Here is a 14,154-nt window from a genome sequence, read left to right on the forward strand (position 1 = left end):
ACCAGGCAATAGCCGGGCGGTAGTTCTGAATTGGCCTGCGTTGGGTACGCGTAGGTTCTTAAGTTAGTAAAAAGGACCCCTAAGCTGGCAACCGCATTGCTCCATCAAAGGTCAATACGAAAGTGCTCAGCAGGCAGAGCCGGATCAAATGACCCAAGGCTGCATCTCAAATCAGGACAGATACCTGTACAGATATGAAAAGGCCTACAGATGCGTTGAATGCGTTAGACATGTCATATTTCAATACAAAGTGTTACGCTGCTTCCCTGCCCCTCTTCTCTCCCATCTCCCGCCAAGAGGCTTCCCTGCTGTGACAGAAGGCCAGTCGAGACGCAGACTAGGACCAGATTTCAGGAATGGTTAAGACGGGACGTGGAGGGGTCCTCGAACCCTTTGCCTGGATCCGAAGATCCCTGCACACAGAGAATTGTATTACGCTAGCAGGCCCCATGTCTCTCAAACCCAATGGTTTCATCACCCCATGAAACGTTACGTCAAAGGAGACTGCAGATGATCCAACATCACATCATATCACCAGTTTCCAGAGGTTCCCGGATCCTGCTACTTACGTGCAAAGGATGGACTGGTCTTCCCGATCTAAATAAGAAAGAAAAACAGAATGGGGGGGGGGGGGGGGGGTCACAAGTCTGGCCTTAAAAAGAAGCTCATCTTCTTGTGCTAATTAAACAGAAGTTCAGCTTGACACTGAGGGATGAGAATATCAGGCTGGGACCTTCTAAACATAAGTAAATTTCCAAGACTTTCTCACTAGAACAAGATAGTTGCGCTTATACCAGAATTTCCTTCCCGAGGGGGTGGTCGGCTATAACAGGGTTCCATGCCCACCTAGGCCACTGCCTCGAAGAAAGGATGTCAGCTAAGATTTCAACCGCTGTGAAGTGGCAGGACATGATGACCACTGTTAACCTAAGAAACTGTAAAAGGTGAGCAGCAGGCCAGGCTACAAGTGTCACACGATGGACACAAATTAATCTGCTCCCGGTTTGTGTAAACAACCCCTCTCAAGCCATGATCCAAGCTTCTCTGTTTCAAGGAAGCCGTGGTTTGTGAAGGCACTGCTTTAGTCCAGTGTAGGCTGTGGTTTGGCGGCCATTTTGGGAAGGTTACCAACAGAAAAGGTGGTCACACAAATCACTGCCAAAACTAAATAGAACCACGTCACCAAAATCTAATCATGTGATTAGGAACTAACTAACATCAAATTATGGAAATAATAAAATAAACGGAGAGGAAAAGCCTCAGACCCTGGTCCGGAACTGCAAACGTTCTCACAGGTATTAAAAAACTCCCCTAACAACTTATCTTCTTTTCTTTGACTTATCTCCTTTTTTAGTTATTAACTTTCTTTCACCTTTTGAATTTTCAATTTTAAAGCTTCTTAATTGTCCAATTTGCTTCATAAAATGAAGATGCAAACAACCTTAACATGTTCTTAATGCAAACTGTACAGAGCAGGGTCCCACCAACAGTGACCAACGTTTCACTAGAAAGCTGCTTCAGGGTGAAAGGAACCAAACAACCATTACAGTGGCTGAACACTCCACGAAAATTAAAAACTTGAAAATGAATAACTAAAAAGATAAGTTATTAGGAGAGGTTTTGATGCCTGTGAGAAGCCCTAGTCAGAGTCTGTGAGAAGGTTTGAAGTTCCGGACCAGGGTCTGAGGCTTTTCTCCTCTGTTTAACTAATCATTTCCACCATTTGATAGTAGTTACTCATGATTAGATTTTGGTAAAATGATTCTATTTTGTTTTGACAAGGTTACTACTTGCCCCTTAAGTTTACAGGGCTTCTTTCCCCTTTCGTGTTGGGTGCTAAACATTTCTGTCCTAAAATTTAACAATGTGTCTATGCTCAAAGTCATCTTTATTGTCAACCCACACATATTTTCAGTGGAGGTAAAACAATAACCGTCAACAGAGCAACGATATCGGTGGGTTAACCATTTGTCACTTAACAGTTCCCCTTTCTTAACACCTTCTATCCCCCCACCCCACCCTCCCTCAATCCCTTGATGTGAAATGTCTAACTTCGGAAGTATTCTGCCGCATGCAGCGGATTGCAAGGTGTCCCAAATTTTCTCCAATATCCGTTGAAAATGTATGCCCCTCTCAGAAGGAATGTCCTGTACAGTATAGGGCTCCATTTTTAGAAGATTGATCATCTGACAGGGCCACATCTCTTAACAACATGTTTAAATATCGGGAAATCGAGCTTTTTCAGACTGAAGCAGGTCCCTACCGCTTTCTACAGGGCGGACCTCAGGGTTATTCGCTCACCACAAGGGGAACACGTGCTCCAGATTCAACTCCGACAACCTCTCATTTCAAGAGCTCCCCAAAGGAAAATGCAGAGACACCAAGGGAGACCCAGCCCAAAGCTGGAGATTTCTCTGGCGGGCCCCGGGCAGGTCTTAAACCAGTTCTAGCATATATACAACCCATAAACTGACATATTCTAATCAATAAATAGAATATAAAATTCATTTTTCTACTTTTGTTGTCTGGTCACTTTATTTTTCTAATCACGTTGGTCACAGTCTCTGGTTTCTGCTTTTCTCTGCCTTTTCTTAACTTTCTTTCCAGGGTTTCCTTTTCCATTTGGTATTTCTTCTCTCTCTCTGTAGCATCATTCATCTTTTCTCTGCATCCCTATTCGTCCTGTCCAGTATCTCCCTTCTTTGTCTCTGCCCCTGTCTTCTTGCTATATAGAGCACCTCCCTTCTCAGTCCTTTTTCTTGTCCTGTTCAAGATCTCCCCTCTGTGTCCCTATCCCTCCCGCTTCATCCAGCATTGCCTCTTGGTGTCCTTATTCCTCCCATGTCCAGCTTCTCCCCTCACTCCTCCTACAACCGCCCCCCCCCCCCCAAGGACACCATCTCTCTACCTTTCCTTCTGCCCACCCCCCTCCCTAGGAGCCAGAATCTCTCTTTCTTCCCTCCTGCACCCCAAACCCCACTCCAGATCCAGCATCTCTCTTTCCCTCCTGACCCCCACTCCCCCTGGGAGCCAAAGTCTCTCTTCCTTCTCTTCTGCCCCCCCTCCACTCCAACATTTGTCTTCCTACTCTCCCCCCCTCCAAACCAGAGGCCAGCCTCTCTTCTATCCCTCCTGTTCCCCCCATCACCACTGCAGGCCAATATCTCTCTCTCTCCCTCTTTTTTGTCTCCCCCCTCCCCCAAGGGCCAGCATCTCAAGACTCAGAATCTGTTCTTCTCCTCCCTGTCACCCTCATGTCCAGCAGCTGTCTCTCCCTCTCCCCCCTCCTCCCCGGTGGGTCCAGCATGCTCTGCCTCCTGCCCTGTCCCCACATCCTTTCCTCCCCTCCTGCAGCCAGCATCTGTACTGGGCCGGAGTGTAGGAGTAGCCTAGTGGTTAGTGCAGTGGACTTTGATCCTGGGGAACTGAGTTCGATTCCCACTGCAGCTCCTTGTGACTCTGGACAAGTCACTTAACCCTCCATTGCCCCTGGTACAAAATAAGTACCTGAATATATGTAAACCGCTTTGAATGTAGTTGCAAAAACCTCAGAAAGGTGGTACATCAAATCCCATTTCCCATCTCTGCCTCCGCCACCCCTTCCGGCCCAGCATGGCACCTCTCCCCCTCCTCCCTAGACAGATTGCAAACCTTCCTGGTATAGCTGCCAGCCTCAAAAGCCACACTGCCTTCAGTGAGCATAGGCACCCTTTCCCCTGCTGTGTCCCGCCTCCTCTGATACAACAGGACAGGGCAGAAGAGTGTCTTTGTAGCTTTGATGCTGGCAGTTACACTGGGAAGGTTTGCGATCTGCTGCGGAGGGGAGTGGGCGAAAGATGCCATGCCAGGCCCAGGGGAGGGGGCAAAAGATGCCATGCCAGGCCCAGGGGAGAGCTAAAGGTAGCGACAGACGGTCCAAAGATGTGGGGAGCAGCCAGCCGCCAATGGATGAGAAAAGGGGCTCTGTGCACGTGAACTAAACGCATGCAACTTGACACGTCTGGAAACGGAAATTCTCTGTTGCTGGTTTTATATATCATTAGTTAGTTTCTCCCCTCCAACCCTCACCCCAGAGCAAAACGAATCTTCTCCCCACCCGCGGCCCTCCGATCCGCCCTGCGCCAGGCTCACCCTGAAGCATGCTCCGGTAGGCGGTTTCTGAGATGGCGTAGATGTGAGGAGGTACCTCATGGCGCTTCTTTCCCCGGTACATCTCCACGATCTGCTCCGTGTAGATGGGCAGGTTCTTGTACGGATTGATGACAACACAGAATAGACCCGAATATGTCTGTGGGAAGGAAAGAGAGAGGGGTAATTAGAAAATGTAACGAGGGTCCAGGAGAAGCGCCTTTACATCAAAGTCAGAGGTGAGGTGTACTGGATTAGCAGGGGGCACTCCATGGCAGGAATGAGGTGCATTGGCAAAGTTGTGCGAGAAATCTCAGTACTGGACCAGCAAAAGGGAGGGGGATGGTTGCATGGCAGGAATGAGATGCACTAGCAGAGCTATGTGATGCAGTCTCAGTCCTGGACTAGCAGGGGGCACTGCATGGCAGGATTGAGGTGCGCTAGCAGAGCTGTGCAAGATGGTCTCAGTGTTAGAGTAGCAGAGGACACTACAATGCAGGAACGAGGTGCATTGGCAAAGTTGTGCGAGAAATCTCAGTACTGGGCAAGCAAAGGGGAGTGGGCCGGCTGCCTGGCAGGAATGAGGTGCACTAACAGTGCTATGTGAGGCAGTCTCAGTCCTGGACTAGCAGGGAGTGCTGCATGGCTGGAAAAACGTGCACTGGCATGACAGTGCGAGTCGGTACTGGTCTAGTAGGGGGTACTGCATAGCACAGGGGTGGCACTGTGTGGCAGGAATGAGGTGCGCGGCTAGAACTGTACGAAATGGCCTCAGACCTGGACTAGCAGGGGGTGCTGCATGGCAAAAATGAGGTGCACTAGTACAACTATGTTTCAGATTCTCAGTACTACTACAGCGCTACAAGGCATAAGTAGCGCTGTACATCATACATGTAAAAACAGTCCCTGCTCAAAGAGCTCACAATCTAAATAGGACAGGCAAACAGACAGAACAACTAAGAGGTAAGGGAATTAAAGAGGTGGGGATAAAAGGGTTCAGGGAAAGTGAGTAGTGGTTAGGAGTCAAAAGCAGCGTTAAAGGGGTGGGCTTTTAGCCTGGATTTGAAAACTGCCAAAGACGGGGCTAGACGTACAGGCTCGGGAAGTCTATTCTAGGCGTGAGGTGCAGCAAGATAAAAGGAACCGAGTATGGAATTAGCAGTAGAGGAGAAGGGGACAGACAAGAGAGATTTATCCACAGAACGGAGTACCCGAGGGGGGGCGTAGGGAGAGACAAGAGTGGAGAGGTACTGGGGAGCGGTAGAGTGAATGCACTTATAGGTCAGTAAGAGAAGTTTGAATTGAATGCGGAAACGAATAGGGAGCCAGTGAAGTGACTTGAGGAGAGGGCTAATGTGAGCATAGCGACTCTGGCGGAAAATGAGTCGTGCAGCAGAGTTTTGGACCGATTGAAGAGGAGAGAGATGGCTAAGTGGGAGGCCGGTGAGAAGCAGGTTGCAATAATCTAGGCGAGAGGTGATAAGAGTGTGGATAAGGGTTCTGGTAGAGTGCTTAGAGAGGAAGGGACGGATTTTGCTGATGTTATAGAGAAAGAAACGACAGGTTTTGGCAATCTGCTGAATGTGAGCAGAGAAGGAGAGAGAGGAGTCAAAGATGACCCAAGGTTACGAGCAGATGAGACAGGGAGAATGAGAGTGCCATCCACAGAAATAGAGAAAGGGGGGGGAGGAGAGGTAGGTTTAGGGGGAAAGATGAGAAGCTCGGTTTTGGCCATGTTAAGTTTCAGATGACGAGACATCCAGGCAGCGATATCAGATAGGCAGGCTGAAACTTTGGTCTGGATGCTGGTTGAGATTTCGGGGGTGGGGGGTGGAGAGGTAGATTTTGGAGTCATCAGCATAGAGATGGTATTGAAAGCCATGGGATGATATCAGAGAGCCAAGGCAGGGAAGAAGTGCAGATGGAGAACAGGAGAGGACCGAGAACAGAACCTTGAGGTACACCGATTGGCAGTGGGATAGAAGTGGAAGAGGATCCACCAGAGTGTACACTAAAGGTGCGAAGCAAGAGGTAGGAGGAGAACCAGGAAAGAATAGAACCCTGGAATCCAAGTGAAGACAACTTATCAAGGAGTAAGCTGTGATCAACAGTGTCAAAAGCGGCGGATAGATCGAGAAGGATGAGGATAGAATAGAGACCTTTAGATTTGGCCAGTAACAGGTCGTTGAAAATTTTTGTAAGTGCAGTTTCAGTTGAATGAAGAGGGCGAAAGCAAGATTGGAATGGGTTAAGAACAGACTGCGATGAAAGAAAAATCAAGACAGTGGCGGTGAACGGAACGTTCAAGTATCTTGGAGAGGAAGGGGAGGAGGGAGCTGGGTCGATAGTTGGAAGGACAAGTAGGGTCAAGTGAAGGCTTCTTAAGGAGTGGTGTGACCACGGCATGTTTGAAGATATCGTGAACGGTCGCAGTGGAAAGTGAAAGATTGAGGATATGACAGATAAAAGGGGTGAGAGTAGAAGAGATGGTGTTAAGAAGGTCGGTAGGAATGGGATCAGAGGAACAGGTAGTTCGTTTTGAGGAGGAGAGAAGATGTGTTTCTCATCAGTGATTTTGGGAAAGGAGTAAAAGGACGGAGGGGTTGGGGAGTTAGGGGAACGGATAAGGGGAGGGAGAGGTGGGGGTCGCTTGGTTGAGAATTCGAGGTTTATTTTCTGAACTTTGTCGTGGAAGAATTCAGCTAGGGTCTGGGGAAATAGTGAGGGGGAAGTTGGAGATGGAGGCACTTTGAGGAGAGAGTTCAGTGTGGCGAAGAGAAGTCAAGGGTTAGAGCCAAGAGAATTAGTCAGCTGGATGTACTAGAATAGCAGAAAGAGGAGGGAGGTGAAGGGAAGGGAATCCAAGCCTCAGACAGAAATCCCTGCTCACAATCATGCTTCCAGTTATTAATTATGTGTGTTCAGTTCCCCTGAGCAGCGACTAGCCTGGTTTATCCTCTGACAGGTCTGCTAAGTGGGCGATTGTTCTTATTATCGGCAGGACAGTCACAGCATCTGCTTACAATTTCTCATCAAGCCAGACAACGCAAAGCAGACACACCCCCTATTACCATAAAATAAACTACTTTAGACCATTAGACCTAAACACGGTGGCTACTGGTGGGGGCTCCCAGCTCCAGACCTGCTCAGCTCAACACGCAGTGTCCCTTTATGCTAACCAGGATGGAAAGGTCGCACCACTCAACTCTCTGGGTATGCAGCTCCAGACCAAGATCAGCACAGGGACGGAGGGTAAATGCATTATGTACGCAATCCGCTGTGGCCTGGGGTGGTGTGTCGTTTCTGCACGTGCCCACATTACACCCATGCATCACCTGAACAGAGATCTTCTGCAATGTCTGGAGCCGGAGGAAGACTTTCAGTATGCTGCAGAACACATCCAGGGCTTTTCAGCCACTGCCACTCTGCAGAATCTCCCATTTGAGCCCAGGGGCAGTCACAAAGGAGATAAGACGACAAACATCACAAGAAAGGTTCATTCCCAGGAGACCTGTTCACTCAAAGGAAACCAGACACTCCTTTACACCCACATAATATTATATTTGGCTGCTATCGAACATATACATTTTTCTAACCTATATTGCACAGGGTTCTTAATTCAGCTCAACCTAAAAGCTGAAATGGATCAAAACTGCTCTGCATCCAGAGTCTTAAAACTAATCTCTGCCATTTACATTAAAAGTAATGTTGCTGAATCTTCTCTACCTATTCTCCTGAAGAGGATTATAAATCTCTCTTTTATAGGCATGTTAGGTTACATTTGATATTCTCTCTGAATTTTATCACTTTCTAAGTCGCTGTTATCTCCCTCCTTTGCCCGGTTGGAGAAGGTGCAGAGAGGTATCCTCCCAGGATCTCTGCTGCCCATCTGCTGAGGTGAGTTTTCTGGATGAAATCCAGGATCGACTTTCCAGGAGAGCCAGGAAGCAAAAAAACCTATAAAAATTATATTTTACCCACCTTCCCCCGGGAAGGGAATAGAGACCACCGTTCCCAACCACAATGCAAAAAAGACAAAGGACTTTTTTGTGAGCAGCCGACTGGGTCTATAGAAAGATTTCCTCTCAAGAAAAAAAGGAATAAAAACATAAAAATCAGATTAGACAAATTCCAGAGATGTCTTAAAACAAGACCCGAGTTATTCTGCCAAGTCCTTAAACCTCTCTCCCCCCCCCCCCCCCCCCCCCCAAAAAAAAAAAAAAAAAAAACTTTCATGGAGGTCTGTGCTCTGCAGTCGAAGAGCAGTGAAGAAAGTGGAGGGAAGGGCGGGTCATGACTCAAAACCCTCCCAGACCACCTCTTCGAGCTGAGGATGCTCAGGGCGGTTACAGGGCTACATCGATCGGGATATGCAGGTTGCCACATCCCTTGCTCATCCGCAGGTCTGATCCGGGGATGATGGGGGTGGAAAAGGGGAAGGGGTACAGCCAATGAGGCAGTGTGTGAGGAGTAAACCTCAGAGGGAGGGGGGAGGTAGAGTAGCAAGAGAAACCTTTGAACCTGCGCTGTCCTGGTTCGTAGAACCTTCTATGGCCATCGGTCACAGCCCCGGGGGTGTTGAGGTGAGGCTAAGGGCAGGGGAGCTTCGCAGACCCCCCCCCCCCCCACCCAGCAGGCCTCTGTATAGAGCTGCCCAGTTACTCCGTCCTGTATAATTATTTGTGGCTGTGCCCTGCACTTAACTTACAAGCCGGTTAATTAGAGGGCAGACCGGGAGAAAAGGTTCTCCTGCTCAACCCTCAGGGCCTGAGCCTGGGTCCTTTCTTCCTGGGGGTTTTGTGTTGCCCTTCCGGGGGCTACTATGTGCCCTTGACCTCTACATAAGTACATAAGTGTTGCCATACTGGGACAGACTAAAGGTCCATCAAGCCCAGCATCCTGTTTCCAACAGTGGCCAATCCAGGTCACAAATACCTGGCAAGATCCCAAAAAAGTACAAAACATTTTATGATGCTTATCCCAGAAATAGTGGATTTTCCCCAAGTCCAATTTAATAATAACAAAGTAGATGATGGCAAAAAAAAGACCTGCACGGTCCATCCAGTCTGCCCAACAAGATAAACTCATATGTGCTACTTTTTGTGTATACTCTACTTTGATTTGTACCCGTCCTCTTCAGGGCACATGGTCTATGGACTTTTCCTTTAGGAAGCTGTCCAAACCTTTTTTAAACTCTGCTAAGCTAACTGCCTTTACCACATTCTCTGGCAACGAATTCCAGAGTTTAATTACATGTTGAGCGAAGAAAAAGTTTCTCCGATTCATTTTAAATTTACTACTTTGTAGCTTCATCGCATGCCCCCTAGTCCTAGTATTTTTGAAAGTGTAAACAGACGCTTCACATCTACCCGTTCCACTCCACTCATTATTTTATAGACCTCTACCATATCTCCCCTCAGCCAAGCTGAAGAGCCCCAGCCGCTTTAGCCTTTCTTCATAGGGAAGTCGTCCCATCCCCTTTATCATTTTCATCGCCCTTCTCTGCACCTTTTCTAATTCCACTATATCTTTTTTGAGACACGGTGACCATAATTGAACACAATATTTGAGGTGCAGTCGCACCATGGAGCGTTACAAAGGCATTATAACGTCCTCATTTTTGTTTTCCATTCCTTTTCTAATGGAGTGGAGTAGCCTAGCGATTAGTGCAGTGGACTTTGATCCTGGGGAACTGAGTTCGATTCCCACTGCAGCTCCTTTTGACTCTGGGCAAGTCACTTAACCCTCCATTGCCCCTGGTACAAAGTAAGTACCTGAATATATGTAAACCGTTTTGAATGTAGTTGCAAAACCCTCAGAAAGGCGGTATATCGTCCCATTTTCCTTTCCCCCCTTTCCCTAATAATACCTAACATTCTATTTGCTTTCTTAGCCGCAGCAGCACACAGAGCCCCTCCTGGCCCACGATATGACCTTGAAGGTTCTCTGGGAAATCCTCTGTCGGTGCTCAGCACCGAGGAAAGGACCTAGAGGTTTCTCTTTCCCGTCGCTCACATCGTCTCCCAGCGCCAAAAGGCCGCAGGCCCCTCGTCCAACATGCACGTCTGCCCGCTGTTTCTGTTAGAAACCGTAAAATCTACGTCCACACAATTTGGTGGGGAAGCACAGGTTCTACGATATAGGGCTCAATGCAAGAAAGTGCGCCAAAAAAATATGGTCGTGACCTGCGTAAATTGCAACCGCAGAACACGAGGTGTATGTCAACATTCAGGCGCGAGCAACTTATGCCGGCCAAATGGCAGGTGAAAATGAGCGCATCTAACTGTCGTAGCTGCACCTGAACTAAACGTTCTATAATCTACGTGTTCAAATGGAAATTAGTGGTCAGAAACGTCAATTAAGGCCCGTCACTGGTACTTACTACTACTACTACTTATTTCTATAGCGCTACTAGACGTACATAATGGTACTAATTCAACAATTACGCACTCAGATTTCTAGAATCCAGGGGATGAGTCTCAGCAACCTCCCACTACTGTCTGTAGGAATTATATACATGAGGTGGATTATAAAGGGGCTGAAATTTGGCATTTCACTATGTGGGATATCAGCCTGGGTGGGGGGAGAGATATTCTGGCTAGCTCCCCTGCTACAGAAATCAAATTTCTGAAGCACAGGTTAGTAAGAGCAGGCAGCTTTCACTCCAGAGCTGATCAGAGGAGCAGGTCTCCTTGACACAGAGCACAGGATCCAACGCCGAGAAGGAAAGGGAAAGGGTAGATGCGAAACGTCTGTTTACTCTTTCCAAAAAATACTAGGACTAGGGGGCATGCGATGAAGCTACAAAGTAGTAAATTTAAAACGAATCGGAGAGAGGTCACGTGACGCTATGCAGGAGGGTGGTCGCAAGTGAGCGATGCTCTGGCCCTTATCCTAATCCCCCGAGAATCGTACTGAATTTTGGTCCCCGCAAAAGCAAACAGTAAGACCGGAACGTAGTGGATATTGTTTCAGCAACTAAAAGGGTGCCGATGGCGACAAAATCTGCCCAGAAAGAGAAGCTCCGCAGCAAACCGCCAGAATCCAAAATGGTGGCTTCCCCGAGTTCCGCAACTTCATCGGTCTCATCGGCTTGGGTGGCCGAGATAACAACGGAAATGACGGCGGTACTGGAGGAGATGTTGGAGCGGCATTTAACACCCATAGGCACCAGATTGGAACAGCTACAAACACGGATGGAAGACCTGACCTGGGAATGTGTCGCATTTCAAACGAGGACAAGTGAGGTGGAAGAAAGAGTGACGGAGGTGGAGGGCACGTAAAAGACTATGCAAAAGAAACTGGAGTCTCTGGAACAAAAAATGGAGGACCTAGAGAACCGTTCCAGGAGGAACAACCTACGCCTGGTGGGGTTCCCTGAAAGTGTGAGAGACAAGGACCTAACAGCAGTGCTTGAGAGCTGGCTAGCAAAGGTCATTGCGTTTACCGCTGATCTGGGACCGGTAAGAGTGGAGAGAGCCCATAGATTAGGGCCCCGCAGGGCTAACGATGATAAACCTAGAGTGATTATCCTGCGTAGGGTTACCATATGGCTCCAGAAAAAGGAGGACGGATTGAGCCAGCCAGGTTTTACTTCCATTGCTTTGCTCATAAGCAATTTATACTGCAGTCCTCCCATACAAACACTTGTCATATGATAACAAGCGGATCCTGTGCTTTCAGGACTATTCGGCTGGAGTTGCAGGACGGAGGCGGGCTTTTTCACCGCTTTGTGCCAAGCTATTTTCATGGAAAATCCGATTTGCCTTAATATACCCAGCTATTTTAAAGCTCACCCACAAGGGCACAGACCATTCTTTTGAAACTGTAATGGAGGCGCAGAGATTTGTGACATAGCTGGAAGAGGAGTGTGCAACCGGCTCGGGATGAGTAAAGCCACATAGAGAAGGTGGCTGAAACTTGGCATCCTCACCGGAGCGAAGACTGGAAGCAATGAGTAGCAAAAAGGAGACCTTTGGAAACAAGTAAAGGGGATTTTGCTCTTGCCCTAGGGGCTGGAGAGGTGGAGGTTGGGGCATGGACATATTCTACTCTACCTCATACCATTCTTATAGGAGGGGTGGGAAGTGTGTTGAAAGTTATTGTTTGCATTGGTTTTGTTGGTAATGGTTAAAAGCACTGTTAAGGCCTAAGGGGCAGCAGTTGGAGAGGGAGGATGGGGACTGTCAATGTGGGCGTGGGAGTATGGGGAGGCTCAAGACTGACAGTTTCCCTGCTGGGAACAGAGGTCAAGGAGAGGCAGGGGGGGCTGTAGAAAGGGAATAACTGAGAGGCTGTCAATGACTATAACAGGGTGTCAACGGGGAGGGTATAAGGGCCGGAAGATAGGAAGACATGGAGGATCAAGGACAGGGATGGATCCAGAGAGGTGCTGGCTGGGAGACCTCTCTGGAGGTGGATTGCAAAGAATCATGACAATTGTTGCCTTTGGTCGGTGGAGCCTATGGTAAAGTTGGTATCCTGGAATGTCGGGGGAATTAGCTCCCCGATAAAAAGATCAAAAATTTTGCAACAATTGCAGAGGTATAAAGTTGACGTAGCTTTACTGCAAGAGACACATCTTACACAGGCAGAACACGCCAAACTAAAAACATGGTGGGTAGGGGACTGTGTAGCTGCAGCGGCCATAGGAAAGAAAGGAGGAGTAGCGGTGTTAGTCCGTGGGGGGGGGGGGGAGCAGCTGCCATTCAGCCAATATTTATTGATCCAGGGGGCAGGTTTATCTTAGTAGAGATGGAAATGCAGGGTCAAAAAAAAATTGTACTCTGTACATATATGCACCCAATCAGTATGACAAAAAGTTTTACACTAGCGTGACAAATCACTTGCTTAACTGCACATGTGCCCACTTGGTGGTGGGGAGACTTTAATACGGTATGGGATCCACAGTTAGACAGTTCACAGGGGACTCATCGAGACTTGGGGGCGTCCAATAGGGGATTGCGCTGCATGGCGAGCTTGTTAGATTTAGTGGACGTGTGGAGGGTACTCCACCCCAGGGAGAAGGATTATACGCATTTATTGAAAGCCCATTCCATGCAAGCAAGGATTGATTATATACTGGTCTCTAAGGGACTGTTTGGAAATGTTCTTAACGCAGACATTGGGGAGTACACAATTTCAGACCGTGCCTGGGTACTCCTGGACTGGTCAGCAGGCTCTAAAATTGGAGGAAGGGGCCGGTGGAGGTTCCCGACGGAACTATATAGAGATACAATCTTTAAAGTGAAAATTGTGGAGTGCTGGTGTAACTATGCAAACCTAAATAGGGAGCAAACAGATGATCCAATTTTATATTGGGATACCGCGAAGGCGGTACTACGGGGAGAAATCATTAGTTACTCGTATTTTGTGAAAGCTGCACGCAATCGGGAGATATTGACACTAAGTGCACAAACATGCAAGGCCCCTAAACAGTTTGGTCAGACACACAGCATGGCTCATAGAACAAACACGCTTAATGGAACTGCAATTGGTGTTAAATGAGCATTTGCATCAGTGAGACTCTAAACCCCAAGCCTACTATAAATACAAGCTATACCTACATGGTAATAAGATGGGCCACCTATTAGCTCGATTGGTGAAGCCCAGAGGAGGAGGGGGAAGGTTGCTTCAGCTAAAGGATAGCCAGGGGGCAGTAGTGCGGAAAAATTAGAATATTTGTAGGGTCTTTCAAAAATTTTACAGCCAGCTATATGACAAACCTCAGGAGCAGGGGCTGCCGGGGCATCTGTACTTGGTAAATCTTAATTTGCCAACCTTAAAGCAGGCAGATTTGGAAAAATTAAATAGGCCAATACAGGAAGAAGAGGTGACTTTGGTGATAGCGAGAGGTCCCCTGTACAAAACTCCGGGTCCGGATGGGCTTAGAATGGAATTTTATAAAAACCCTGGGAGAGGAAATTATACCACCGCTGACCAGATATCTAAATAGATTGGTGGAAGCTGAGAGGTTACCGCCCACTCTATCCTCGGTACAAATAGTTGTCCAGCCAAAGCCGGGTA

At 47.9% G+C, this 14,154-nt stretch overlaps 1 protein-coding gene across 4 annotated transcripts in view; it reads right to left on the reverse strand.

Annotated features, from left to right (window-relative positions):
- The window catches only part of LOC115466455 (myosin-10-like), a 103,076-nt gene that overhangs the window by 49,625 nt on the left and 39,297 nt on the right, over window positions 1–14,154 (reverse strand). For all 4 annotated transcript variants that reach the window (XM_030197682.1, XM_030197683.1, XM_030197681.1 and 1 more), the window contains exons 3-4: window positions 4,132–4,288; window positions 570–597 (exon numbers count right to left, since the gene is read on the reverse strand). In XM_030197682.1, the coding sequence (XP_030053542.1) occupies window positions 570–597; window positions 4,132–4,288 (185 nt within the window). The remainder of the gene's footprint in view (window positions 1–569; window positions 598–4,131; window positions 4,289–14,154) is intronic.

The sequence above is a fragment of the Microcaecilia unicolor genome, chromosome 3 (assembly GCF_901765095.1).
Source record: "Microcaecilia unicolor chromosome 3, aMicUni1.1, whole genome shotgun sequence".
In the NCBI taxonomy this organism is placed as follows: Eukaryota; Metazoa; Chordata; class Amphibia; order Gymnophiona; family Siphonopidae; genus Microcaecilia; species Microcaecilia unicolor.